Raw genomic sequence first — 25,993 nt, 5'->3', positions numbered from 1 at the left:
GCCGCGCGTCTCCAAGTCTGCGCTGCCGAGGTGGGCGCCGAGAGCAGGGCGCCACAGCCCGCGCGTCCCGCTGCGCCCCGCGCGCCCCGGGGTCTATGGAGCGGCCCCTCCGAGCCGCCCGGCCGGCCCCACGCCGCGCCCGGAGCCTGCTCTGCGGCCAAGTAACCGGACTGGCGGTCCTGCGGGTAGGGAAAGCTTGCCGGCTGGCAGGAGGGGGACTTCTGGGTCCGGAGGAATGGGGGACTGGAACTCCAATGTCTGGGGGCTGGGGTGTCGGGACGAGGGTATCCCGAGGCTGGGGGAAGGGACGCACGGATGTTTGGTTCCTGGCCCTTTCCCTCTGCAGGAGACGCAGGGCTGGGAGACCTGGGCGCGGGGGTCTGGGGCATCTGGACACCTGGCTGGAGAGGTTTGGGGGCGGCCTGTTTCCAGGGGTAAGGGAATGTTCTGAACGCCTGGTCCTGGAGGAATGAAGATCTAACTGAAAACGTTCCTGGTTCTAGGGGATCAGGAGACCAGGACACCCGGGCCCCGCGTGTCGGGTCCATCCTGGGGGTGTCCTGGGGCAGAGACTGTGGCGGCTGCGTCCGGGGCTGGGGCTCGCGCGCCGGGGTCTTCAGGGAGGAAGTCGTGGTCGTGGGGATGTGGCAGCCCGGACACGTGGCGCCACCCCGGGGTCTGGGGGAAATCCCAGGGCAGGACACAGGATGGTGGTCCCTGCCCTCTGCCCTCGGCCTCCTTAGTCCAGCCGGGGAAACAGGCTCACTGCAGATCCCGGGAGTCGGACCCTGGGGATGGGCTTGGGGGGCGGGTCCCCGGGGCAGGGGGCTCCAGGGCCTGGAGTCGTGCGTGCCTGGCCCGGGAGGCGCCCGCCCCCCGCCCGTCTTGGGCATGCTTGGCACGCAGCGCGCGGGCCGGTCCGATCCGTATGCGCGCCGCGTGCGCCCATTGGTATGCGGGAGCCAGCCCGGCGCGGGCGTGAGGCGGGCGCGCTGGCGGGCGGCGCGGGGGAGGCGGCGGCGGGGCACGTCCTCACCCGGAGCGCCAGCCCCGGACCGGCCAGGGTGGGAGCTGCGGCCTCCGAACCGAGGCCTCCAGGAAGGGGAAACTGAGGCACCATCCAGCACCCCCCCACACACACACACACCCAGCTCCTTGCTGGGACCCTGAGCCCCGCGCGGATCTCAGTTTCCCTAGAAGGTCTCCCGAGGGCACTGAGCGCTGCCTCTGGCCCTTTCCCGCTGCAGGAGACCCGGGGCTCGGAGCCCGCCTGAGCGAGCCCCCGGGAGATGGCGGCCCCCTATCCCGGCGGTGGCGGAGGAAGCGAGATCAAATGCGGGGGAGGCCGCGGCGCCAGCGTCCCGTGGGACTTTCTACCCGGGCTGATGGTCAAGGCGCCGTCCGGACCGTGGTGAGCAAAGCCCCGCCCCCCTGGCCGCTGCCCCGCCCCCGGGGAGGTGTCCCGGAAGGCAATTCACACCCGATGTTCTGTCCCCATCCCAAGGGGCAGTTCACACCCAGCTCCCGGCCCCGCCCACTGGGGCTAGAAGGTCTTACCTTGAGTCAACCACCGTCCTGAGCCCGGTCCCCTGCGTTCTGCTTCCAGTCCCGGTCCTTAGAATTCACGCCCAACATCTTTAATCTCCCCCCACCACACCGGAATTCCTCCTTCCCCCCCTCCCCAGAATTGACACTCGAGGTTCTGGGACACTCCCTTGGCTGGAGTGCAGAATCCACACTCCGGTCTGCTCCCACCTGCAGAGGTGTGGAATCCACTCCCCAGTCCGGTTCCCAAGGCCCCGGGAGGCGGGGCTCGCCCTCAGTTCCCACGCCCCTGAGCTGCCGGGCCGCGCCGACACCTCCTCCGCGCCGCCCGCCCAGCCTGCAGGCTCAGCGCAAGGAGAAGTCCCGGAACGCGGCGCGCTCGCGGCGCGGGAAGGAGAACCTGGAGTTCTTCGAGCTGGCCAAGCTTCTCCCGTTGCCCGGCGCCATCTCGAGCCAGCTGGACAAGGCTTCCATCGTGCGCCTCAGCGTCACCTACCTCCGCCTGCGCCGGTTCGCCGCGCTGGGGGCGCCGCCCTGGGGGCTGAGAGCCGCGGGGCCGCCGGCCGGCCTCGGTAAGTGCCCACGCGCGGGGCGAGGGGCGCAGGCTCTCCAGGACGAGTCACCGCAGCCTGGGTCTGAGCTGCGGGCCTGCCCTCGCCCGGCTGCTTGTCACTGGAGTCAGCCAGGACCTTTGCGTGCCCCTATCAGGTGGCTTCTGCTCTCCAAGCCTCAGTTTATTAAACTGTGAAATGGGCGTAAGAGGTCGGGAAATTTTAGTGAATTCGACCCTCAACAGGAGGCTGGCAGTGCTAGGGGTCACTGCTAAATGCTATTCCTGCCTTTTTATTAGGGGAAATGGATCATTATTACAACCAGAGACTCCCAGCTGCAGGACCGGGACGGACACAAGAGGTTCCCATCCCGGCCCAGGCCGCCCGTTCACTAATGGGCAGGAGACCCTGGATCCCGACCTGAGGGTCCCCAGCAGGGACGCAAGGACTATACAGTCTGAGCCCCCAGTTGGAGGAGCAAGAGGGAGACCGGCTGGTGTGGGGGATGAGCTGGGGAGCTTCAGGAAGATGCCCCGGGGCCCCTGTCGCCGCGCAGCCACCCCCCGGCTTTGCCACGGCGGGCGGGTCACCTCACTTCTCTGTGCCTTAATGTGAAGTGGGGAAAAAACAGTCCAACCTCCCCCAGGGGGCTGAACAGAGACTATTTGCAAAGTCCCAGGAAGCCCTCAGCTCAGAGCAAGCCACCTACATGCGGCCAATGCTGTCATCAGCAGTGACCTTGCCGGGCTGCCGGAGGGGTTCAGCGGGGAGGAGGGGTGGGGGCTGCCGCTTTTGGAGCGTCTCCTGCCTGTCTGGCACTTTTCTCAGGAGAAACAAACTAGATGAAAGTCCCTGCCCGGAGCGGCTGGCATCCTAGTGACCAAAACGCAATAAAGAAATAAGCAAAGCAGGCCGGGCGGGTGGCTCACGCCTGTAATCCCAGCACTTTGGGAGACCAAGGCAGGTGGATCACTTGAAGTCGGGAGTTCGAGACCAGCCTGACCAACATGGTGAAAACTCATCTCTACTAAAAATACAAAAACTAGCCAGGTGTGGTGGCTCGTGCCTGTAGTCCCGGCTCCTTAGGAGACCGAGGCAGGAGAATCGCTTGAACCAGGGATGCAGAGGTTGCAGTGAGCCGGGATCGGGCCACTGCACTCCAGCCTGGGTGACAGAATGAGGCTCCGTCTCAAAAAAGAAAGAAATAGGCAAAGCAATATAATCTAGATTATGTGAAAATATAAACTCTGTAAGATCAGATACATATCTGAGTTTATGATTATTACTCAGACTTTATTACTGAGGCATTGGCGTGTTTTTTCGTTGTTATTATTACTTCTGTTTTATGTGTTTGTTACAGCTTTGCGGTTATGACGATAAGGCAGTGAGTGGTGTTCATCTGAAGGCTCAGGGCACCCCATCCTACCCTGTCCCCACCCCTCCAGGAGAAGAGGGTGTCCTCAGGGTGGGGTTGGAGGGGCTCCAATTCCCTCCTTGCCCCGTCCCAGGGGAAGAGGGGGGAGAGAAAATAGCATTGATTAAGCTCGCAATAAATCACCATTTAAATTTAAATAATCCGGCTTCCCAGGCGGTAATTAGGGGAATTGACTGGCGCGGAGAGAATGCGGCATTAGCGCCACTGATTACTGTCATTACCGCGAACACCATGTGCGCCGGCGGGGGATAAACATCTTGCCTATTGTCCCCGAGCTGGAGGGAGGGAAAGGGAGGGCTAAGAGAGTCCCGGCGGCATCCAGCCCCCTAGTACCTGGATGGGCATTCGGGGCTTGGAGGCGCAGGGGCTGGCTGAGGTCACAGCACTGACGTGGCAGACCATGGACCTAATCAACCCCCGTCCCCCGACCACGGTGCCGGGTGGAAGGAGGGTCAGGAAAGTGTGGGTGGGCTTGGCACTGTGTGGACTCCTGTAGTCCCCAAATTGGGAAATTGGGGGACAGGGGTATTTCTAGCTCTAAAGGGTCCCCAACAAGAGGCCACGCACCTGCTTCCATAGTTCAGAGGGGAGCTGAGGACAGCGTTTCAGCTGAAGCCACAGAGCAGAGCACTGTCGTCCCGCTCTCTGAAGGGGAGGGGGCTCCCATGCCCTCCTCAGTAATAAGCTGGGCACCATGGCTCACGTCTGCAATCCCAGCACTCTGTGGGGGCCAAGGTGGGAGGATCGCTTTAGGCCAGGAGTTCGAGACCAGCCTGGGCAACAGAGCAAAACCCAGTCCCTACAAAAATAAAAAAATATATATTAGCTGGGTTTGGTGGCGCCCGCCTGTGGTCCCTGATACTGGAGAGGCTGAGGTGGGAGGATTGCTTGAGCCAAGGAGATCGAGGCTGCAGTGAGCTGTGATCGTGCCACTGCACTCCAGCCTAGGCGACACAGCAAGACCCAGTACCTAAAATAATAATAGTAATCGTATACAATGCATGCGCCAGACCCTGTGATAAGCCCTGTATACAAAATATCTTTCTTTTTCAGAGAGAGGCATGATTATGTTTCCCAAATTACAGACGTGGAAAGCTGGGGCCTGGAGGTGTGAAGCTGTTTACCCCAGGTCGCACAGCTGGGATTCACACACAGATGGCCTGGCCCCAAAGGCTGCCTCTCAACCATCCTACCTGGTCTGGAGGTCAACAGGGTTTGGTAGGGATGGGTTTTAGGTCTCTGCCTCTCTAGGCCTCAGTCCACCATCTGTGAAATGAGACAACAGAAGGTCAGCTCTAGCCCTGAGCCTCTGAGTCTGGAAAGGAGACAGCCTGGACCTCGTGTCAGTGTTCCCCATTTCTTTTTTTTGAGATGGAGTTTGTCTTGTAACCCAGGCTGGAGTGCAGTGGCGCGATCTCGGCTCACCATAACCTCCGCCTCCTGAGTTCAAGCAATTCTCCTGACTCAGCCTCCCGAGTAGCTGGGATTACAGGCGCCTGCCATCACACCTGGCTAATTTTTGTATTTTTAGTAGAGACAGGGTTTCACCATGTTGGTCAGGCTGGTATCGAACTCCTGAAGCCTTGAACTCCTGATTCCACCTGCCTTGGCCTCCCAAAGTGCTGGGATTACAGGCATGAGCCACCTCACCTAGCCCTTTTTTTTTTTTTTTTTTTTTTTTTTTTTTTTTTTTTTTTTTTAGAGAGAGAGAGAATCTTGCTGTCCCCCAGGCTGGAGTGGAGTGGTGCGATCTGGGCTCACTGCAATCTCCGCCTCTCAGGTTCAAGCGATTCTCCTGCCTCAGCCTCCCAAGTAGCTGGGACCACAGGCGAGCACTACCACGCCTGGCTAATTTTTAGTAGAGATAGGGTTTCATCATGCTGGCCAGGCTGGTCTCGAACTCCTAACCTCAGGTGATCTGCTCACTTTGACCTCAATTGAGGGGTTTGTGACACAGCAGAGAACAAGCCTCTGCCCTAAAGGACGGGACTTGCAAACCCTCCAAGCAAGACCCCCCCGCCTCCCTCTTCCCTGTTCTCATCTCACCCCTCTCACCTCTTCACTGACCCCTGCCCCTCAGCACTCACCATGCCTGTGTTCAGAGAAGCATCTTCCTACCCCAGTGCCATTGCACACTCTGTGCTGACCACCAAGAACTCAAAATGTCAGCTCTTCAGTGGGGCCTCTCCTGGCCTCCTTATTAAATAAGACCCCACCACCCCGACCCTCCAGCACCGCCCTCCTCCCCCTTTCTTTACCGACTTTTGTTTATTTGTTTGTTTGAGTGGGAGTCTCCATCTTGCTCTGTCGCCCAGGCTGGAGTGCACTGGTGCCATGTCTGCCTCCCCGGTTCAAGTGATCCTCCTGCCTCAGGCACTGGAGTAGCTGGGATGACAGGCCTGCACCACCATGCCCGGCTAATTTTTGTATTTTTAGTAGAGACGGGGTTTCGCCATGTTGGCCAGAGTGGTCTCAAACACCTGACCTCCTCCTTTTTTTTTTTTTTTTTTTCTTCTGAGACAGAATTTTGCTCTTGTTGCCCAGGCTGGAGTGCAGTGGCGCCATCTCAGCTCGCCACAACCTCCGCCTCCCCGGTTCCAGCGATTCTCCTGCCTCAGCCTCCCCAGTAGCTGGGATTACAGGCATGCATCACCGTACCCAGCTAATTTTATATTTTTAGTAGAGACGGGGTTTCTCCAGGTTGGCCAGGCTGGTCTCGAACTCTCAACCTCTGGTGATCTGCCCGCCTCGGCCTCCAAAAGTGCAGGGATTACAGGCGTGAACCCTGTGCCCGGCCTTTACGGCCTTCTTTCTTCACATAGCTCTTCCTGTCATCTGACACTCTCTGGATTTATCTTGTTATTTTGTGTCATTCACCAACAGCCCCTTGGTTGCTGAGCCTAGAATAGTGTCTGGGACACGATGTGGGCTTCATAAATTGTTGAGTGACTGTGGCAGATGAGGGAAGGAAGGGTGACATCTTTATTTTATTTTTATTTTTTTATTTTTTATTTATTTATTTATTTTTTGAGACGGAGTTTCGCCCTTGTTACCCAGGCTGGAGTGCAATGGCACGATCTCGCCTCACCGCAACCTCCGCCTCCTGGGTTCAAGCAATTCTCCTGCCTCAGCCTCCTGAGTAGCTGGGATTACAGGCACGTGCCACCATGCCCAGCTAATTTTTTGTATCTTTAGTAGAGACGGGGTTTCACCATGTTGACCAGGATGGTCTCGATCTCTCGACCTTGTGATCCACCCGCCTCGGCCTCCCAAAGTGCTGGGATTACAGGCTTGAGCCACCGTGCCCGGCCCTCTTTATTTTTATTTATTTATTTATTTATTTATTTGAGACAGAGTTTCGCTCTTGTTACCCAGGCTGGAGTGCAATGGCGCGATCTCGGCTCACCGCAACCTCCGCCTCCTGGGTTCAGGCAATTCTCCTGCCTCAGCCTCCTGAGTAGCTGGGATTACAGGCACGCGCCACCATGCCCAGCTAGTTTTTTGTATTTTTAGTAGAGACGGGGTTTCACCATGTTGACCAGGATGGTCTCGATCTCTTGACCTCGTGATCCACCCGCCTCGGCCTCCCAAAGTGCTGGGATTACAGGCTTGAGGCACCGCGCCCAGCCCACTTTTTGTATTTTAATAGAGACAGTGTTTCACCATGTTGGCCAGGCTGGTCTTGAACTCCTGACCTCAGGTGATCCCCGCCCCCCCATCATCTCAGCCTCCCAAAGTGCTGGGACTACACTGCACTTGGTCAAGGAAGTAACCTTTGAGATGAGACTCCAAGGAGGTGTGGGAGCAGCTGTGAGAAAAGCTGGAAGAGAGTGGATCAGGAGAGGGAAGAGCAGGTGCAAATGCCCTGAGGCAGGTGGGGGTCAGCTTGCTGGGTGCAGGTCACGCAGGCTGTACACAGTGTCTTGCGCCATGGTAGGAGTTTGGCTGTTACCTGCAGTGAGAGGGGAGCCGCAGAGGTGGTGAGGGTGGAGCCCGATGAGGATGAGACTGTGGCGGTCCAGGCAGGACAGCTAGACTGGGCTGGGGCCATGGGTGGTGGGACGAAGATGACATGGTCAGGTCCCACCCCTGGGATGTGCTTAAAATGCATGTGGGTGTGAGAGACACAGAGGGTGGCCTCCAGGGAACCACCTGATAAGGCAGAAGGGCCCCCATGTTATCTGCAGTCATGCTGAAAACAAAGTGCAGCCGGGGTGGTAGCTCACGCCTGTAATCTCGGTACTGTGGGAGGTCGAGGTGGGCGGATCACCTGAGGTCAGAAGTTTGAGACCAGCCTGGCCAACATGGTGAAACCCTGTCTCAACTAAAAATACAAAAATTAGCCAGGCATGGTGGCGCATGCCTGCAATCCCAGCTACTTGGGAGGCTGAAGCAGGAGAATCGCTTGAGCCCGGGAGGTGGAGGTTGCAGTGAGCTGAGATTGCGCCACCGCACTCCAGTCTGGGTGTCAGAGCAAAACTCTATCTTTTTTTTTTTTTTTTTTCGAGACAAAGTCTTGCTCTGTGGCCAGGTGCCAGGCTGGAGTGCAATGGCGCAATCTCGGCTCACCACAACCTCCGCCTCCTGGGTTCAGGCAGTTCTCCTGCCTCAGCCTTCCAAGTAGCTGGGATTACAGGCACGCGCCACCATGCCCGGCTAATATTTTGCATTTTTAGTAGAGACGGGGTTTCACGATGTTGGCCAGGATGGTCTCGATCTCTTGACCTCGTGATCCACCCGCCTCGGCCTCCCAAAGTGCTGGGATTACAGGCATGAGCCACCCCGCCCAGCAGAGACTCCATCTTAAAAAACAACAACAGGCCGGGCGCGGTGGCTCAAGCCTGTAATCCCAGCACTTTGGGAGGCTGAGGCGGGTGGATCACGAGGTCAAGAGATCGAGACCATCCTGGTCAACATGGTGAAACCCCGACTCTACTAAAAATACAAAAAATTAGCTGGGCATGGTGGCGCGTGCCTGTAATCCCAGCTACGCAGGAGGCTGAGGCAGGAGAATTGCCTGAACCCAGGAGGCAGAGGTTGCGGTGAGTCGAGATTGCGCCATTGCACTCCAGCCTGGGTAACAAGAATAAAACTGTGTCTCAAAAAAAAACAAAAAAAGAATGGTGGCATGACTGCCAGTGTTAGGCACCTACTGTATGCACTAGCCAATTCAGCTCTATCACTAAACACCCATTTTACAGATGAGGCTGAGGAAAGTTAAGGCAGAGGTGACCTGGCACTGCCCACCCCATGATGCCCACCCCCATGCAGCCCTCAGGCCTGCAGCGCTTTGACAATGGGGCGTGTGAGGGACCCCTGTCCCAGACTTCCTGGGTGATGAAGCCCCAGCCTCTCCTCTCCAGGACTCGGGGTCAGCACAGCCCTTCAGGACAGTTGAGAGGGGTAGGTGACAGCAGAGACCTGGGAACTTGGAAGAGGCCTTGGCTTCTGCCCTCTGCCCCCAGTTTCCCCCCCTCTGCCCCAGGTCCCTCCACTCTCTGTACCCGGTTTCCCGTCTCTCTGCCCCTGGGTCTCCCCATGCCTGCCACAAAGCCCCTCCTCTCTCTCCCACCAGGTTCCCCCCTCTCTGTCCCCGGATACCCCCTCTCTCCACCCCAGGGTCCCCTCTCTCTCTGCCCCTGAGTCCCCGTCTGTCTGCCCCTGGCCTCCCCACCCCACCCCGGCCTCCCTCCCCTCTCTGCCCCTGGCCTCCCTCCCGTCTCTGCCCCTGGCCTCCCTCCCCTCTCTGCCCCTGGCCTCCCTCCTCTCTCTGCCCCTGGCCTCCCTCCCCTCTCTGCCCCTGGCCTCCCATCTCTCTGCCCTCCGTGTTCCCTTTCTGTGCAGGAGTTAAGGACACTGAACAGGCTCTGATAAGACCCACAGCAAGTGTTTGTTAAATGGATGAGTGATGTTTGGGTTTTGGACATGGGGAGGGGCAGATGTGGAAAGAGTGAAAAGCCTGCTACTGAATTTGGGGGACAGATGAGTGGGGACATTTTGAGGGGAGAGGGAGAGGAGGGAACAGTGGGAGCCATCGGGACGTTGGTGGGATCGGGAGGTGGAGGCTGAGGAGAAAAGGACACACCAGTCAGGGATGAGGAGACTCTGGAGGTCCCCGCCACAGGGGACTGGGCCCCGGGATGGGGAACAGCAGGTCCCCAAGCCCCCACCAGCGCACCCCCCAATCCTGACGTGCCCATTAATGTTGTTAATTGCAGCGGTTCAGTCTGACCCAGGCTGATCCTGGGAGAGGGAAAATGAAGGAATTAGCAAAAATGACAGGGGAAAATTGCGACAATTAGCAGGCAGCATTGTTCCTGCCTGTCACCCGGCTGGTTCCGAGCTCTATCTTGAGGGAGGGGGTCCCCGTCACCCCCCCAGCCCCCCAGTAATTGTTCCTGAAGCTCCAGGCGGAGGTGGAGGCAGGGAGGAACAGCCAGGAGGGTGTGGGGTACTCCCGGGAGGAGGAGGCTCGGCTCAGCGCAGACACTCAGGGGCTGGGGGTGCAGGAGCTGCGCGCCATGGGGGAGGAGCGGGGTTTCGCTGCCTGGTGTTTTGATGGTGGGGTAATAACAATCGTAATCACACTATTAATGCCAATCCCGGCTCTGTGCCGAGGCATCTGCTTCTGCCAGGCCCCAGCCGGCCCTTTCTGTCTGTTAAGTGAACTGAATGCGTAACCAGCCTGGGAAGTCACCGCTCCTGACAAACCTGGTTGACAGAGTAGGAAACTGAGGCACAGAGGCAGAGAGGCTGGTTCCAGGGTGCACTACCAGGGAGGGGCAGCTCTGGGGCTTGAGACCTGTCCCCTCAGCCCCATAGGAAGCAGGCACGTGGGGATCCTCAAGGTCACCGAGTGTGTCCCCTGGCCTCCCGCCCCCAGCACTGGGTCTGGAGCTCCCTCAGGGTTTGCCCTCTGCAGGGCCAGGGTCACCCAGAGGTCCTGGGTGGGGACAGGCTCTGGGACAGCCAGGTCGATGCCTACCCCCAGCACAAGGCTCAGGATCCCAGCTCCCGACTGCAGGGAGGATGCGCAGCGGCGCGGCTCTCACGTTGTCTCGGTCTCAGTTGCCATCTCTGTCTCTCTCGGCAACTCTTTTCCCATGTCTCTGCATCTCTTTATATTTTCGGTATTTGTATTTTATTTGAAATTTATTTATTTATTTATATTTTTATTTTTTTGAGATGGAGTCTTGCTCTGTCACCCAGGCTGGAATGCAGTGGCGCGATCTCGGCTCACTGCAACCTCCGCCTCCTGGGTTCCAGCGATTCTCCTGCCTCCGCCTCCTGAGTAGCCAGGACTACTGGTGCACGCCACCACACCCGGCTAATTTTTTATATTTTAGTAGAGACAGGGTTTCACAGTGTTGCCCAGGCTGGTCTCAAACTCAAGCTCAGTCAATCCGCCCGCCTTGGCCTCCCGAAGTGCTGGGGTCACAGGTGTGAGCCACCGCGCCTGGCCACTTTCTGTTTTTTTGATGCTAGCCATCCTAGTGGGTGTGGAGTGCTGTCTCGTAGTTTTGATTTTATTTTTCCTAATGACTTATGATATTGAGCATCTTTTCTTGGGCTTATTGGCCATTCGTGTATCTTCTTTGGAGAAATATTGATTCAAGTCCTTTGCCCATTTAACAAAATATATTTTGGGGGCTGGGTGCGGAGGTTCATGCCTGTAATCCCAGAACTTTGGGAGGCCAAGGTTGGTGGATTGCAAGGTCAGGAGTTGGAGACTAGCCTGGCCAATACAGTGAAACCCCGGCTCTACTAAAAACACAAAACAATTAGCCGGGATCACAAGCATGAGCCACTGTGACTGACCCCTTTTCTTTTTCTTCTTTTTTTTTTTTTTTGAGACAGTCTTGCTCTGTCACCCAGGCTGCAGTGCGATGGCCCTAACTCAGCTCACTGCAACCTCCACCTCCCGGGTTCAAGCAATTTATCCAGCCTTAGCCTCCTGAGTAGCTGGGATTACAGGCACCCGCCATCATGCCCAGCTAATTTCTGTACTTTTGTAGAGATGGGGTTTCATCATGTTGGCCAGGCTGGTCTCAAACTCTTGACCTCCGGTGATCTGCCCACCTCAGCCTCCCAAAGTTCTGGGATTACAGGCATGAGCCACCGCGCCCGGCTGTATTTGTTTATTTTTATGGGCTCCCTAAGCAGAGAATGTTAGTTTCTTTTTTTTTTTTTTTTTTTTTTTTTTTTTGAGACGGGGTTTCGCTCTTGTTACCCAGGCTGGAGTGCAATGGCACGATCTCGGCTCACCGCAACCTCCGCCCCCTGGGTTCAAGCAATTCTCCTGCCTCAGCCTCCCTAGTAGCTGGGACTACAGGCGTGCGCCACCATGCCCAGCTAATTTTTTTTTGTATTTTTAGTAGAGACGGGGTTTCACCATGTTGACCAGGATGGTCTCGATCTCTTGACCTCATGATCCACCCGCCTCGGCCTCCCAAAGTGCTGGGATTACAGGCTTGAGCCACCGCGCCCGGCCGAGAATGTTAGTTTCTTGCTTGCTGTTCAGCTGCCCGTAGTGTGAGAGCCCAGTGGGGGAGAGGGGTGCTGGATTGTCTGGTCATCGCTGCACCCCCAGCAGTGCCCAGTGCAAGATGCCGGGGCAGTAGGTGGTGAGTGAACGGGTGGGTGAATGAATGAATCCCTCTATGAACCCCTGCCCCCTAGTCTGTCTCTGTGAGTCAGAGTCTGCCACTCACTGTCCCACCCACCTGTGTGTCCCACAGCCCAGGTCTCTCCTCCACAGGTGACCTGATACCCCAACTTGTCTACAAGCCTTGGGGGAAGAGCAGGAGGCTTGTAGACTGGCTCCTGGGGGCCCTGCCCTGTGCAGGGTCAGCCAGACCAACAGGCCCTGGCTTCATCTCTCCCTCTGCCCCAGCCCCAGGCCGCCGCGGCCCCGCAGCGCTGGTGTCCGAAGTCTTCGAACAGCACCTGGGAGGACACATCTTACAGGTGAGTGAGGCCCCGTCCCCACCTGCTGCTCCTTGCTGCCACCTAGCGGCCACCTCTGGTGACCAGCTGCCTCTTCAGCATCCGTCCATTGTTGGGGGCGGTCCCTGGACTGGGAAGCCGAGTGCTCAAAATCCCCTCCTCCCTGCCCCTTCCGAGGGCCACTGAAGCCCCGTCTCCACCAGAACCATCCGCCTCAGGCGGAGACGCGGCCTTCAGAACCTCTCTTACCACTTGGCCGCTGGACGGAGGGACACCAGGTCCTCCCTTTCCCCCTCCCTGTCTCGCCCGGCTCTAGTCGCTGGATGGCTTTGTGTTCGCCTTGAACCAGGAAGGAAAATTCCTCTACATCTCAGAGACAGTCTCCATCTATCTGGGTCTCTCACAGGTAAGGGGCCCCCAGTGGACCTCCTGGACTGGCTCGGCCACGCTCTCCCTTGCCCGGCCCATGCATGCCCTTCCTGTCTCCTGGCCTCATGACCACAGCAAGAAAAATGGACCGGAGCTCTGTGGTCCCCCAAAGTGTGTTCCTGGCACCCCACATGGCACCCAGTATGATTCATCCTTGTAGGCAGAGGAGGGCTATTAAAGCAACAGGTGGGGCCAGGTGCGGTGGCTCATGCCTATAATCCCAGCACTTTGGGAGGGCGAGGTGGGTGGATCATGAGATCAGGAGTTTGAGACCACCCTGGCCAACATAATGAAACCCCATCTCTACTAAAAACACAAAAATTAGCTGAGCATGGTGGTGCGTGCCTGTAATCCCAGCTACTCGGGAGGCTGAGGCGGAGGTTGTGGTGAGCTGAGATCATGCCACTGCACTCCAGCCTGGGCAACAGGCGAGACTCCATCTCAAAAAAAAAAAGGTCACAAGTGGATCTGAGGAAAGCAGATTTGCTGAAAGATCAGTTTGCCAATGACTGGCGGGCCAGGTGCACCGTATTTACCAACACTTGTTTCTTCTTAACAATTTTAAAGGCTGGGCATGCTGGCTCATGCCTGTAATCCCAACGCTTTGGGAGGCTGAGGCAAAGGGATCACTTGAAGCCAGGAATTCAGAACCAGCCTGGGCAATATAGTGAGACACCCCTCTGCCATCAACCCCGCCATCTCTACAAAAAACTTAAAAATTAGCCCGGCATGTTGGCACACTGTTGTCCCAGCTACTCAGGAGGCTGAGGGGAGGATCTTGAGCCCATGGGGTCAAGGCTGCAGTGAGCTGTGATTGAGCCACTGCACTCCAACCTGGACGGCAAAGCAAGACTCTGCCTCAAAAACAAAAACTAAAGGTTTAGAGCAATTAGTATTGGAAGGGATTTGAGGTTTGCCGGCTCTGGAAGGTTTTCTGTGTGCCAGCTCGCGCTTCTGTCTTTACCTCAGGCCCTTGTTTTCACCTCAGCTCCTGCAGGTGGAGGCTGATGAGTGACCCAAAGGAGGGCAGACGGCCAGGCTCCGAGGCTCATGCCTGTAATCCCAACACTTTGGGAGGCTGAGGTGGGCAGATCACCTGAGGTCAGGAGTTCAAGACCAGCCTGACCAATATGGAGAACCCCACCCCCCACCTCTACAAAAAAAAAAAAAAAAAAAAAAAAAAAAAATTAGCCGGGCGTGGTGCCAGGTGCCTGTAATCCCAGCTACTCGGGAGGCTGAGGCAGAAGAATCACTTAAACCTGGGAGGCGGAGGTTGCGGTGAGTTGATACTGCACCACTGCACTCCAGCCTGGGCAACAAGAGTGAAACTCCGTCTCAAAAAAAAGAAAAAGGAAAAAAAAAAAGGAGGGCAGGAAGACCTAGCGAAAGCCCCATCCTTGGCCGGGCGCGGTGGCTCAAGCCTGTAATCCCAGCACTTTGGGAGGCCGAGACGGGTGGATCACGAGATCAAGAGATCGAGACCATCCTGGTCAACATGGTGAAACCCCGTCTCTACTAAAAATACAAAAAATTAGCTGGGCATGGTGGCGTGTGCCTGTAATCCCAGCTACTCGGGAGGCTGAGGCAGGAGAATTGCCTGAACCCAGGAGGCGGAGGTTGCGGTGAGCCGAGATCGCGCCATTGCACTCCAGCCTGGGCAACAAGAGCAAAACTCCGTCTCAAAAAAAAAAAAAAAAAAAAAAAAAAAAAAAAAAAAATGAAAGCCCCATCCTTGGAGCCCTGGCATTTCCAGGCACCTTAAGCTTTGCTGGTCCCTCCAATACAAACTGCTATCAACTTTGATTCTTTTTTTTTTTTTTTTTTTTTTTTTTGAGACGGAGTTTTGCTCTTTTTACCCAGGCTGGAGTGCAATGGCATGATCTCGGCTCACCGCAACCTCCGTCTCCTGGGTTCAGGCAATTCTCCTGCCTCAGCCTCCCGAGTAGCTGGGATTACAGGCGCGCGCCACCACACCCAGCTAATGTTTTTGTATTTTTAGTAGAGACGGGGTTTCACCATGTTGACCAGGATGGTCTCGATCACTTGACTTCGTGATCCACCCGCCTTGGCCTCCCAAACTGCTGGGATTACAGGCGTGAGCCACCGCGCCCGGCAACTTTGATTCTTTTTATAAATATTTTTGGCAAATAGGGAATTTGGGAAATTCAGTGCATTGGCAACTTGTGAGCGGCTTTTCAGTTAGATTCCTGGAGAAGGAAGACACCAAAAGGAGGGGAATCCGGACAAGAGGAGGGAAGAGAGGAAGACTGGAGGAAAGGCTTGGCTGGGCATGATGGCTCACGCCTGTAATCCCAGCACGTTCAGAGGCCGAGGTGGGCGGATCACCCGAGGTCAGGAGTTCGAGACCAGCCTGGCAAACAGGGTGAAACCCGGTCTCCACTAAAAATACAAAATGAGTCGGGTGTGGTGACAGACGCCTGTAGTCCCAGCTACTCTGGAGGCAGAGGGAGGGGAATCACTTGAACCCGGGAGGCAGAGGTTGCAGTGAGCCAAGATTGTGCCATTGCACTCCAGCCTGGGCAACAAGCGAAACTCCGTCTCCAAAAAGAAAAGGCTTGAACCTGGGTTGGGGCGGATTTAATGAGGGGGAGGATCCCAGAGGGATAATGGACAGAGAGAATCATGTGACACCCCCGCCACCACCACCACCACCACCAAGCTGAGGGGCAGTGGGAGGCACGGGAGCCATGGCGGTCAGGTCAGTAACTTGTGGAGGCATCTTTGAGTGAACTGCAGGTCAGAAAACCAGGGAGGACGCTGGGGCAGGCAGACAATTGGGAGAAGATGGGGGCCTGGACTGAGGGAGGCAGAGAAAAGGAATGCTGGAAGAGAGATTTAGGAGGTAGAATTAAATGTAAAAGTGTCTGACTGAAAAGCTCTAACTCCTTAAGGAGCTTAAAAACCACTGTATCCCGAATCTTATTCCTGCTGGGACACCCTGTGATTCATGCCAGGGCACAGTTGTTTGCTGTATGGGGGTGGCAATGAGTAAGCAGGAGTTGGGTAAACGGAGGCTCTGACACCTCCCACCCACGCCCCACTCCCTCACACAGCCCCTTAATACAGTGGGCGGGGAGGGGAAAAACTCTTACTAATCACTGGGCATGAAGCGAGAAGTGTCTAAGTTTGTATATTCCGTTTGAAGGTAATTTTTTTTCTTTAAAAAAAAAAAAAAAAAATACTGGCACGAGGCGCACCTGCGTGCAGGCAAATAAGGCTGAAGCCAGCGGGCGGGCGAGTGACTGCGCGCGCAGCCCACCCGCCCCTGCATTCCCCTCCTTCTCCGGCAGGTGGAGATGACAGGCAGCAGCGTCTTCGACTACATCCACCCAGGGGACCACTCGGAGGTGCTGGAGCAACTGGGACTGCGGGCCCCGACCCCCGGCCCCCCAACCCCGCCCTCCGTCTCCTCTTCCTCCTCCTCCTCTTCGCTTGCGGATACCCCCGAGAGCGGTAATTATAAGGGCCCCCAAAGAATGTAGTCTGAGGGTAGGTCAGGAGACGCCCCGTGTTGTTTCCAGCCATGCCTCGTTTATACAAAAAGCACTGAAGTTAGAGCTGGGTAGAACGAATCTCTGCAAACGGAATCGGAGTCTAAATTGAGGCGGTGAGAGTTGGCTCCTTAAAACTACCAAGCTCCCCAAAATTTGAGCTACAGAAAGACCGCCCCCTACCCCCCACCCCCAGCTGCTGAAAGGAGTTGGGAGACGCTTAGGTAAATTAATTACAAGGCAGGCTTATTGGGCATCTACACGGGGCTGTGCCTTTAAATACCTAACTACATTAGGGCCTGGCTCGCAAGTGTAACCCCAGCACTTGGTGGGGGGTGTGTGCAGATCACTTTAAGTTGGAGACCAGCCTGGTCGACATAGTGAAACCTGGTCTCTACAAAAAAAAAGTACAAAAAAGACCAGGCATGGCGGCACACACCTGTAACCTCAGCACTCTGGGAGGCCGACGCGGGTGGATCACCTGAAGTCAGGAGTTTGAGACAATCCTGGCTAACATGGAGAAACCCCGTCTCTACTAAAAATATAAAATTAACTGGGCATGGTGGCAGGTGCCTGTAGTCCCAGCTACTCAGGAGGCTGAGTTAGGACAATCACTTGAACCTGGGAGGTGGAGGTTGCAGTGAGCCAAGATCTCACCAATGAACTCCAGCCTGGGCAACAAGAGCAAAACTCGGTCTCAAAAAGGAAAAAAAAAAAAAAAAGCTAGGCATGACAACACGTGCTCCTTGGGAGGTGGAAGGGAGAATACAGGTCCCAGCTACTTCAGAGGTGGGAGGATGGCTTGAGTCTGGGAGGCAGAGGTCCCAGCAGTGAGGAGATCACACCACTGCACTCCAGCCTGGGCGACAGAGTGAGGCTCTGTCTATTTAAAAAAACAAACAAACAAACAAAACAGGCACAGTAGCTAACGCCTGTAATCCCAGAACTTTGGGAGGCCGACGTGGGTAGATTGCCTGAGGTTGGGAGCTCGAGACCAGCCTGGCCAGCAATATCTAACCCCGTTTCTACTAATAATATAAAAATTAGCCAGGCATGATGGTAAGCACCTGTAATCCCAGCTACTTGGGAAACTGAGGCAGGAGACTCGCTTGAGCCCAGGAGGCAGAGGCTGCAGGGAGCTGAGATCATGCTTTTGCACTCCAGCCTGGGCAACAGAGTGAGGCTCCGTCTCAAAAAAATTTTTTGCATTAGATCCTAAGCATAGCCCCACCAAGCAGGACCTGTCATCTCCATTTTACAGAGCAGAAAAGGGAGGCACAGCGCAGAGAGGTTAAGTTAATTGCCCCAGGTCACACAGCTGTAAGTGACTGAGTTGGATTCCAGCACAGGTCTGTCTGCTCTGGGGTCAGCAGGCCTAACCCTTCTCTTCAGTGGAAATTTCCACTCCCACTGTGCATGGGAGGGTGGGTGTTGCAGATTACCCTGCCAGCTCTTTTTAGCTCTGAGATGTTGGGGGCCTGTGAGGCTAACATCCTGTAAATAGGATTTTCCAATCTTGGGTTTGCTTAACACCAAAAACATCTGAGACATCAGCTGTGCTTGCAATCGTGGGGTGATGGTTCCAACACGTGCCGGCTGTCGGAGAATGGGACTGCATCTGTACCTGAGTTTGAGGCACAGGGTCATGTGTGTGTGCGTATTTTTAAGACTGTTTTGTGGGATTACAGAAGAAGCTGGATTTGTGAGTCGTCTTTGTTGCTATTCCCCCAATCCCCTGTCGTGGGCCAGGCCCTGTCCTGGTGACACGGTAGTGACCCGTGACAGCTCCAGCCCCACCCACCTGGGCTCCCACAGGGGTTGGCTGGCCCAGCCTGGGGGTCAGGGAGGGCTTCTTGGAGATGTCAGTGTTGAGACCTGGAAGATGGAGCTTGAGAGGTGAGCTTTCTTCTAAAGGCCTTAGGGAGCTATGGCAAGCTCAGAGCAGGGGAGGGTGGGACGGGTTGAACGTTTAGAAAGACACAGATGGATCTGGGCGCAGTGGCTCACACCTGTAATCCCAGCCCTTTGGGAAGCTGAGGTCAGGAGTTCAAGACCAGCCTGGCCAACATGGTGAAACCCCATCTCTACTGAAAATGCAAAGATTAGCCGGGCATAGTGGTGTGCATCTGTAATCCTGACTACTGGGGAGTCTGAGGCAGAAGAATCACTTGAACCCAGGAGGTGGAAGTTGCAGTGAGCCGAGATCGTGCCACTGCACTCCAGCCTGGGCACCAGAGTAAGATTAAGTCTCGGGAAAAAAAAAAAAAAAAAAAAAAAACCATACTCAATGGCTGCCACATAGGGGAGCCCACGTACTATCTATCCCCTTGTCAAATCATCAGGCATGCCTCTGAGTGCGGCCGTGGCCCCGTGGGCATCTTGTGTCTATGTCCAGCTGGCTCTGCAGGGGTTGGGGTGGCCTGTGTTTCCTTTTCAGGACCCCATAACCTTCCTTCCCTCTCTGTCCCAGAGGCCAGCCTCACCAAGGAGCCCCCCTCCTCCCTGGTCCAAGAGCGCTCCTTCTTTGTCCGAATGAAATCCACGCTCACTAAGAGGGGCCTGCACGTCAAGGCCTCGGGGTACAAGGTGGGTGTGAGCAGTCAGGCTCCCGCGCTCCAGCCAGCCATGTCCCCGACCGGAGGGTGATGGAGGGAACCAGGCTGGTGGCTTCACTGGCTCAGATGGCTTAGGGAGCCGGGTTGGAGGGAGGGTCACACACTGCCCAGTCAGTTCCCCAGCCCCTGTGGGTGACAGATGGAACCCTGCCCAGTGCCCTGGTGATGATCCTCTTGCCCCCAACGGCCTGCCCCACCCTCCTCCAACCATGCCCACCACCAGCAGGTCATCCACGTGACTGGGCGCCTTCGGGCCCATGCCCTGGGCCTTGTGGCCCTCGGGCACACGTTGCCCCCAGCTCCCCTGGCTGAGCTGCCACTCCACGGACACATGATCGTCTTCCGTCTCAGCCTGGGTCTCACCATCCTTGCTTGTGAGAGCAGGTACCGGGGTTGGGGGCTGTGGTGGGCAGATGGGGACACTGGAGATCTGGGGCACATGGGAAGTTGAGGGGGTGCTGGGTCTGCAGGCTAGGGCACTGGGAAGCCATGGAAGGCAGAAGAGCAGTGGAGGGGCAGGGTGATGGGGAAAAGGGAAGGGAAGGCAGTGGACCAGGGCAGAGGCCTGGCCCAGGGGTCCCTTGGGGAATGGAAGAGGCTGTGTCTTGGGTCCGGGCCTCCTCCTCCTCCGGCAGCTGCAGAGCTCTGCCTTTCTCAGCCCATTTCTCTCTGGCCTCTCGTCTCTCATCCATTTCCTCTCCTGTACCCCGCAGTGGAGACGGATTAAGTGGGGAAATAGTGCCACACTCAGAGGCCTTGCCACTCACCATCTACGTGAATGCTCACAGCTACCCCAGGGGGCACGCTGTTTTATGGTTTGTTTTTTGTTTTGTTTGTGTTTGAGAGTTTTGCTCTTGTTGCCCAGGCTGGAGTACAGTGGCGCAATCTCAGCTCACGGCAACCTCCACCTCCTGGGTTGAAGCAATTCTTCCAACTCAGCCTCCCAAGTACCTGAGACTACAGGTGCCCACCACCATGCCTGGCTAATTTTTGTTATTTTTAGGAGAGAGGGGGTTTTGCCATGTTGGGCAGGCTGGTCTCGAACTCCTGACCTCAGGTGATCCACATGCCCTGGCCTCCCAAAGTGCTGGGATTACAGGCCTGAACCACTGTGCCCAGCCATTTATTTTTATTTACTTATTAATTTTTTTGGAGACAGAATCTTGCTCTGTCACATAAGCTGGAGTGCAGTGACATGATCTCGGCTCACTGCAACCTCCACCTCTAGGGTTCAAACCATTCTCCTGCCTCAGCCTCCCAAGTAGCTGGGATTACAGGCATGCACCACCACACCTGGCTAATTTTTGTATTTTTAGTAGCAATGGGGTTTCACCATCTTGGGCAGGCTGGTCTCAAACTCCTGACCAGGTGATTCACCTGCCTCAGCTTCCCAAAGTGCTGGGGTTGCAGGCATGGGCCACCACATCTGACACTGTTATTGTACCAATTTCACGGCAAGGGTCTGAACCCCAGGTGACTCTGGAGCCAACTCTGCCTCTCCCCCACCCCGTGGTCTTGGACTCCCTCCTTCTCCCCTCTTCTCTCTGTCACCCCCCAGAGTCAGCGACCACATGGACCTGGGGCCCTCAGAGCTGGTGGGCCGCAGCTGTTACCAGTTCGTCCACGGACAGGATGCCACCAGGATCCGCCAGAGCCATGTGGACTGTGAGACCTGCCTCCACCCACCATGCCTGCCTATCACCACCCCGACCCAAGTACCCTATTTCCTAGTCCCTGGAAGTCCTCCTTCAGGGCTGCCCACAGCCCCTCCTGCTGCACTTAAAGCTCCAGGGGCTCCCTGCAACACTGGAAGAGCAGCAAAGAGACTGAGCAGTGGCTCAGGCTGTAGCGGGGAGTCAGGGCGGCTGTGGGGTCTCTCAAACACCCAAGAGGCCTCGCTGCTGGGCTACCTCTCAGTCTCTCTGACTCTGCCCCTCTCTCTCCTCTCTCCTGTTTTCCTGTCCCCCCTGCTGCTTTCTCCCACTCTGCCTCTCCTGTCTCCTATCCACCTGTCTCTGCCTTGCCCCTGTCCCCGCCCCTCCTCTTCCCATCTCTCCCACCCCTCCCCTTCCCATCTCTCCCACCCCTGGGCTGGGCCCAGTGCTGGACAAGGGTCAGGTGATGACTGGTTACTACCGTTGGCTGCAGCGCACCGGGGGCTTCGTGTGGCTGCAGTCTGTGGCCACGGTGGCTGGCAGCGGGAAGAGCCCCGGGGAGCACCATGTGCTTTGGGTCAGCCACGTGCTCAGGTAAGGGCTGTGCCCACCCCTCCTGCAGGGGACTCAGGGCCCTGCTGTCTCTCCCCACCTCGGGTGGGGGCGCTTCAGGGAGGGCTCGTAGTTCGGGACAAGCCTGTGAGGTCTGCAGACATGAAGGGGAAGGAGGGGAGGATGGTGAGGGCAGAGGCCCAGAGTGGAACGGTCTTGCTGGCGGGAGACACAGAGGAGTCGCCAGGGGGAGGGGGACAGTATCTCTGAGGAAGGCCTGGGCAGGCACACAGCCTCCTCAGGCTCAGGTGGAGGGTCCAGAGTTTTTTTTTTTTTGAGACAGAGTCTCTCTGTTGCCCAGGCTGGAGTACAGTGGCGCAACCTTGGCTCACTGCAACCTTCATCTGCCGGGCTCAAGTGATTCTCCTGCCTCAGCCTCCTGAGTTAGCTGGGACTACAGGCATGTGCCACCACACCCAGCTGATTTTTGTATTTTTTTTGGGGGGGGGTTTTTTTGATACAGAGTTTTGCTCTTGTTACCCAGGCTGGAGTGCAATGGCGCGATCTCGGCTCACCGCAACCTCCACCTCCTGGGTTCAGGCAATTCTCCTGTCTCAGCCTCCTAAGTAGCTGGGATTACAGACACGCGCCATCATGCCCAGCTAATTTTTTGTATTTTTAGTAGAGACGGTTTCACCATGTTGACCAGGATGGTCTTGATCTCTTGACCTCGTGATCCACCCGCCTCGGCCTCCCAAAGTGCTGGGATTACAGGCTTGAGGCACCGCGCCCGGCCTGATTTTTGTACTTTTAGTAGAGACAGGGTTTCACCATGTTGGCCAGGCTGGTCTCGAACTCCTGATCTCAAGTGATCTGCCCACTTTGGCCTCCCACAGTGCTGGGATTACAGGCGTGAGCCACTGTGCCTGACCATGGACTCTTGACTCTGGGGTCTGGGGAGCCATAACAGGCTCTTCCTAGGGGGAGCCCCCAGAGCAGAGCAACTCATGGCAAGAAGCCAGAAACAGGGACGGGTGTTGAAGCAGAGGAAGGGCTCCAAGCAGCAGCCTAACCCTAAAGGTAGTGCTTGGGGCTGGAGTAGAAAGCAGTGAGGGCCGGGCGCGGTGGCTCAAGCCTGTAATCCCAGCACTTTGGGAGGCCGAGATGGGTGGATCACGAGGTCAAGAGATCGAGACCATCCTGATCAACATGGTGAAACCCTGTCTCTACTAAAAATACAAAAATTAGCTGGGCATGGTGGCGCACGCCTGTAGTCCCAGCTACTCGGGAGGCTGAGGCAGGAGAATTGCCTGAACGCAGGAGGCGGAGGTTGCGGTGAGCCGAGATCGCGCCACTGCACTCCAGCCTGGGTAACAAGAGCGAAACTCCGTCTAAAAAAAAGAAAGAAAGAAAGAAAGCAGTGGCTCATGCCTGAAATCCCAGCACTGTGGGAGGCTGAGGCGGGTGGATCACGAGGTCAGGAGATCAAGACCACCCTGGCCAACACGGTGAAACCCTGTCTCTACTAAAAATACAAAAATTAGCCAGGCGTGATGATGGGCACCTGTAGTCTCTGCTACTCAGGAGGCTGAGGCAGGAACCCAGATGGCAGTGAGCTGAAATCGTACCACTGCACTCCAGCCTGGGTAACAGAGTGAGATCGTTTCTCAGAAAAAAAAAAAAAAAAAAAGGAAAAGAGACCCCTCTCGCTGCCATGAAGGGAGGAGGCACTGAGGGACGAGATGGGCGCTGGAGGATGAGGGCGAAGGTTGGGGCCAGCCCTGGGCAGTGCCCGACCCTATGGGGGAGGAGGGGAGGAGATCACCTTCTGCCCGGGTCTCTGGCTTTGCTGGGTCTGGATTTGGGCTCTGCAGAGGAACAGCAGGTTTGAAAGGAAGACGCAGACATCAGATGGGCATGAGGCGCCAGGGGACACCCAGGTGACAACATCCAGGTGGCTGCCAGTTGTACAGATCTGGCCTTAGAAGAGAGGCCCAAGCTGGGCCAGAGAGACCAACTTGGAGTTTAGGGATCTGGTGACGAACCCTGTAAATGCCTCGATGGGGCTCCCACATTACCCGTCGGGGTATCCACACTTGCTGGGAGGGGCAGGAGGGATCCCTGGAGGGCCAAAGACCCCTGCTCCTAACTTCGTGCATCCATCTTGTCCCCAGCCAAGCTGAGGGTGGCCAAACTCCTTTGGACGCTTTCCAACTTCCAGCCAGCATGACCTGCGAGGATGCATCCAGCCCGGGGCCAGAGCCCACAGGTGAGCCCCACCTCCCACCTCTGCCCCTGGGAAACACCAAGGAATCTTTGGATCCTGGCTTTCCAGTCCAGAAGCCGCTAGCCACAGGCAGCCATTGATATGTACATTAAAATCCAGGTTGGGCAACGATGGTTCACGCCTGTAATCACAGCACTTTGGGAGGCCAAGGCGGGCAGCCACGATGTGGTCAAGAGATTGAAACCATCCCGGCCAACGTGGTGAAACCACGATTCTACTAAGAGTATAAAACTTAGGGCCTGGCACAGTGGCTCACATCTATAATCCCAGCACTTTGGGAGGCTGAGCAGGTGATCACCTGAGGTCCGCCTGACCAACATGGTGAAACCCCGTCTTTACTGAAAATATAAAAATGAGCCAGGTGTGGTGGCAGATGCCTGTAATTGTAGCTACTGAGGAGGCTGAGGCAGGAAAATAGCTTAAGCTCGGGAGGTGGAGGTTGCAGTGAGTCAAGATCATGCCACTTCACTCCAGCCTGGATGACAGAGCAAGACTCTGTCTCAAAAAAAAAAAAAAAAAAAAAAAAAATCGAGGCCAAGTGTGGTGGCTTATGCCTATAACCCTAGAACTTTGGGAGGCTAAGGTAAGAGAACTGCTTGATCCTAAGGGTTCAAGACCAGTGTGGGTGGCCGGGCGCAGTGGCTCACGCCTGTAATCCCAGCACTTTGGGAGGCCGAGGCGGGTGGATCACAAGGTCGAGAGATCGAGACCATCCTGGTCAACATGGTGAAACCCCGTCTCTACTAAAAGTACAAAAAATTAGCTGGGCATGGTGGTTTGTGCCTGTAATCCCAGCTACTCAGGAGGCTGAGGCAGGAGAACTGCCTGAACCCAGGAGGCGGAGGTTGCGGTGAGTCAAGATCACACCACTGCACTCCAGCCTGGCAACAGAGCAAGACTGCCTAAAAAAAAAAAAAAAAAAAAAAAAAAAAAAAAACCCACACAAAACAACAACGAAAGTGTGAGCAACATAGACCCTGTCTCAACAAAAAATTTTAAAAATTAGCCAGGTGTGGTGGCGCATACAAATAGTCCCAGCTACTCGGGAGGCTGAGGTGGAAGGATGGCTTAAGCCTGCAAGTTAGAGGTTGCATGAGCTGTGACGGCTGCACTGCGCTCCAGCCTGTGTGACAGGGTGAGACCTCGTCTCAAAAAAATTTATTTTGGGGGGTGATGGAATTTAATTCTTGTTGCCCGGGCTGGAGTGCAATGGCAAAATCTTGGCTCACTGTCGTTTCCACCTCCTGGGTTCAAGTGATTCTCTTGCCTCAGCCTCCCAAGTAGCTGGGATTACAGGCATCCACCACCACGCCTGGTTCATTTAGTATTTTTAGTAGAGATGGGGTTTGCCATGTTGGCCAAACTGGTCTCAAACTCCTGACCTCAGGTGATCCACTCTCCTCAGCCTCCTAAAGTGCCGGGATTACAGGCATAACCCCGCAAAAAAACAACTTTAAATCCATGTCCTCACCCACACCTGCCACGTTTCGTGTGCACAGTGACCACATGTGGCCAGTGGGCCGATCACCTGAGGTCAGGAGTTTAAGACCATCCTGGCCAACATGGTGATAACCCGTCTCTACTAAAATTAGAAAAATTAACTGGGTGTGGTGGCACATGCCTGTAATCCCAGCTACTTGGGAGGCTGAGGCAGGAGAATTATCACTTGAACCCCAGAGGCGGAGGATGCAGAGAGCTGAGATCATGTCACTGCTCTCCAGTGGGCAACAGAGCAAGACCAACCTAAAAAATAAAAATAAAAAAACCACTCCAAGCTGAGAACTACAGGCCTGGCCCACTGAGCACAGCTCCATTCCACAGATGGGAGGACTGAGGGCTGGGGACACACACACAAGCCCTCAGCATCTTCCTCTTCCAGAGCCGGAGCCTCCAACGGAAGGGAAGGAGACCACCTCGCTGGAGAAGGAGACCCCCCAGACGCAGGGCAAACGCATCAAAGTGGAGCCCGTCCCGAGGGAAACCAAAGGCTCAGAGGACAGTGGCGACGAGGATCCCTCCGGCCACCCGGCCCCACCGCGGCCCGAGTTCACCTCTGTCATCCGGGCGGGGGCCCTGAAGCAGGACCCAGTGCGGCCGTGGGGCCTGGCACCTCCCGGGGACCCCCCGCCCGCCCTCCTGCATGCGGGCTTCCTGCCGCCCGTGGTGCGGGGTCTGTGCACACCCGGTGCCATCCGCTACGGCCCGGCAGAGCTGGGCCTGGTGTACCCACATCTGCAGAGGCTGGGCCCAGGCCCCGCGCTCCCGGAGGCCTTTTACCCTCCCCTGGGCCTGCCCTACCCGGGGTCTGCGGGCACCAGGCTGCCGCGGAAGGGGGACTGAGGACTGGCAGAGCGGCGGGCGCTGGACCCTGCGAAGGCTGGGGGTCCACCGGGACGGCGGCCCTGCTCTGCCCGTAGCCCCGAGAATTAAACGCCGGCTCCCCCTGCAGTGGGCTCCAGGCTGTGA

At 56.3% G+C, this 25,993-nt stretch overlaps 1 protein-coding gene across 3 annotated transcripts; it reads left to right on the top strand.

Moving 5' to 3' along the window:
- NPAS1 (neuronal PAS domain protein 1) lies at window positions 1-25,993 on the top strand. Of its 3 annotated transcripts, none has more exons than XM_039467075.2 (12): window positions 1-185; window positions 1,248-1,411; window positions 1,882-2,117; window positions 12,425-12,498; window positions 12,794-12,883; window positions 16,218-16,380; window positions 18,889-19,004; window positions 19,260-19,417; window positions 20,592-20,698; window positions 21,135-21,282; window positions 23,415-23,509; window positions 25,407-25,993. In XM_039467075.2, exons 2-12 carry the CDS (start codon window positions 1,290-1,292, stop codon window positions 25,865-25,867), a joined length of 1,770 nt encoding a protein of 589 aa, XP_039323009.2. In that variant the 5' UTR covers window positions 1-185; window positions 1,248-1,289; the 3' UTR covers window positions 25,868-25,993. The 3 variants fall into 3 exon arrangements, with proteins under 3 accessions (XP_039323009.2, XP_074242248.1, XP_074242249.1); XM_074386147.1 differs by having other exon boundaries at window positions 19,257-19,417; XM_074386148.1 differs by lacking the exon at window positions 1-185 and having other exon boundaries at window positions 1,069-1,411; window positions 19,257-19,417.

Source organism: Saimiri boliviensis, chromosome 14 (assembly GCF_048565385.1).
Source record: "Saimiri boliviensis isolate mSaiBol1 chromosome 14, mSaiBol1.pri, whole genome shotgun sequence".
In the NCBI taxonomy this organism is placed as follows: domain Eukaryota; kingdom Metazoa; phylum Chordata; class Mammalia; order Primates; family Cebidae; genus Saimiri; species Saimiri boliviensis.
Note: the sequence above shows the minus strand (reverse complement) of the source record. Positions and strands in the feature narration are given on the sequence as shown.

What these genes read in the sequence shown, in the direction of transcription:
- NPAS1 (XM_074386147.1), top strand. Translation starts at nt 1,290, where the DNA reads ATGGCGGCCCCCTATCCCGGCGGTGGCGGAGGAAGCGAGATCAAATGC. An exon ending in GGGGCCGCCGGCCGGCCTCG is followed by an intron (nt 2,118 to 12,424) that starts GTAAGTGCCCAC and finishes CCTCTGCCCCAG; the next exon opens with CCCCAGGCCGCCGCGGCCCC. An exon ending in CCCGGGGCCAGAGCCCACAG is followed by an intron (nt 23,510 to 25,406) that starts GTGAGCCCCACC and finishes TTCCTCTTCCAG; the next exon opens with AGCCGGAGCCTCCAACGGAA.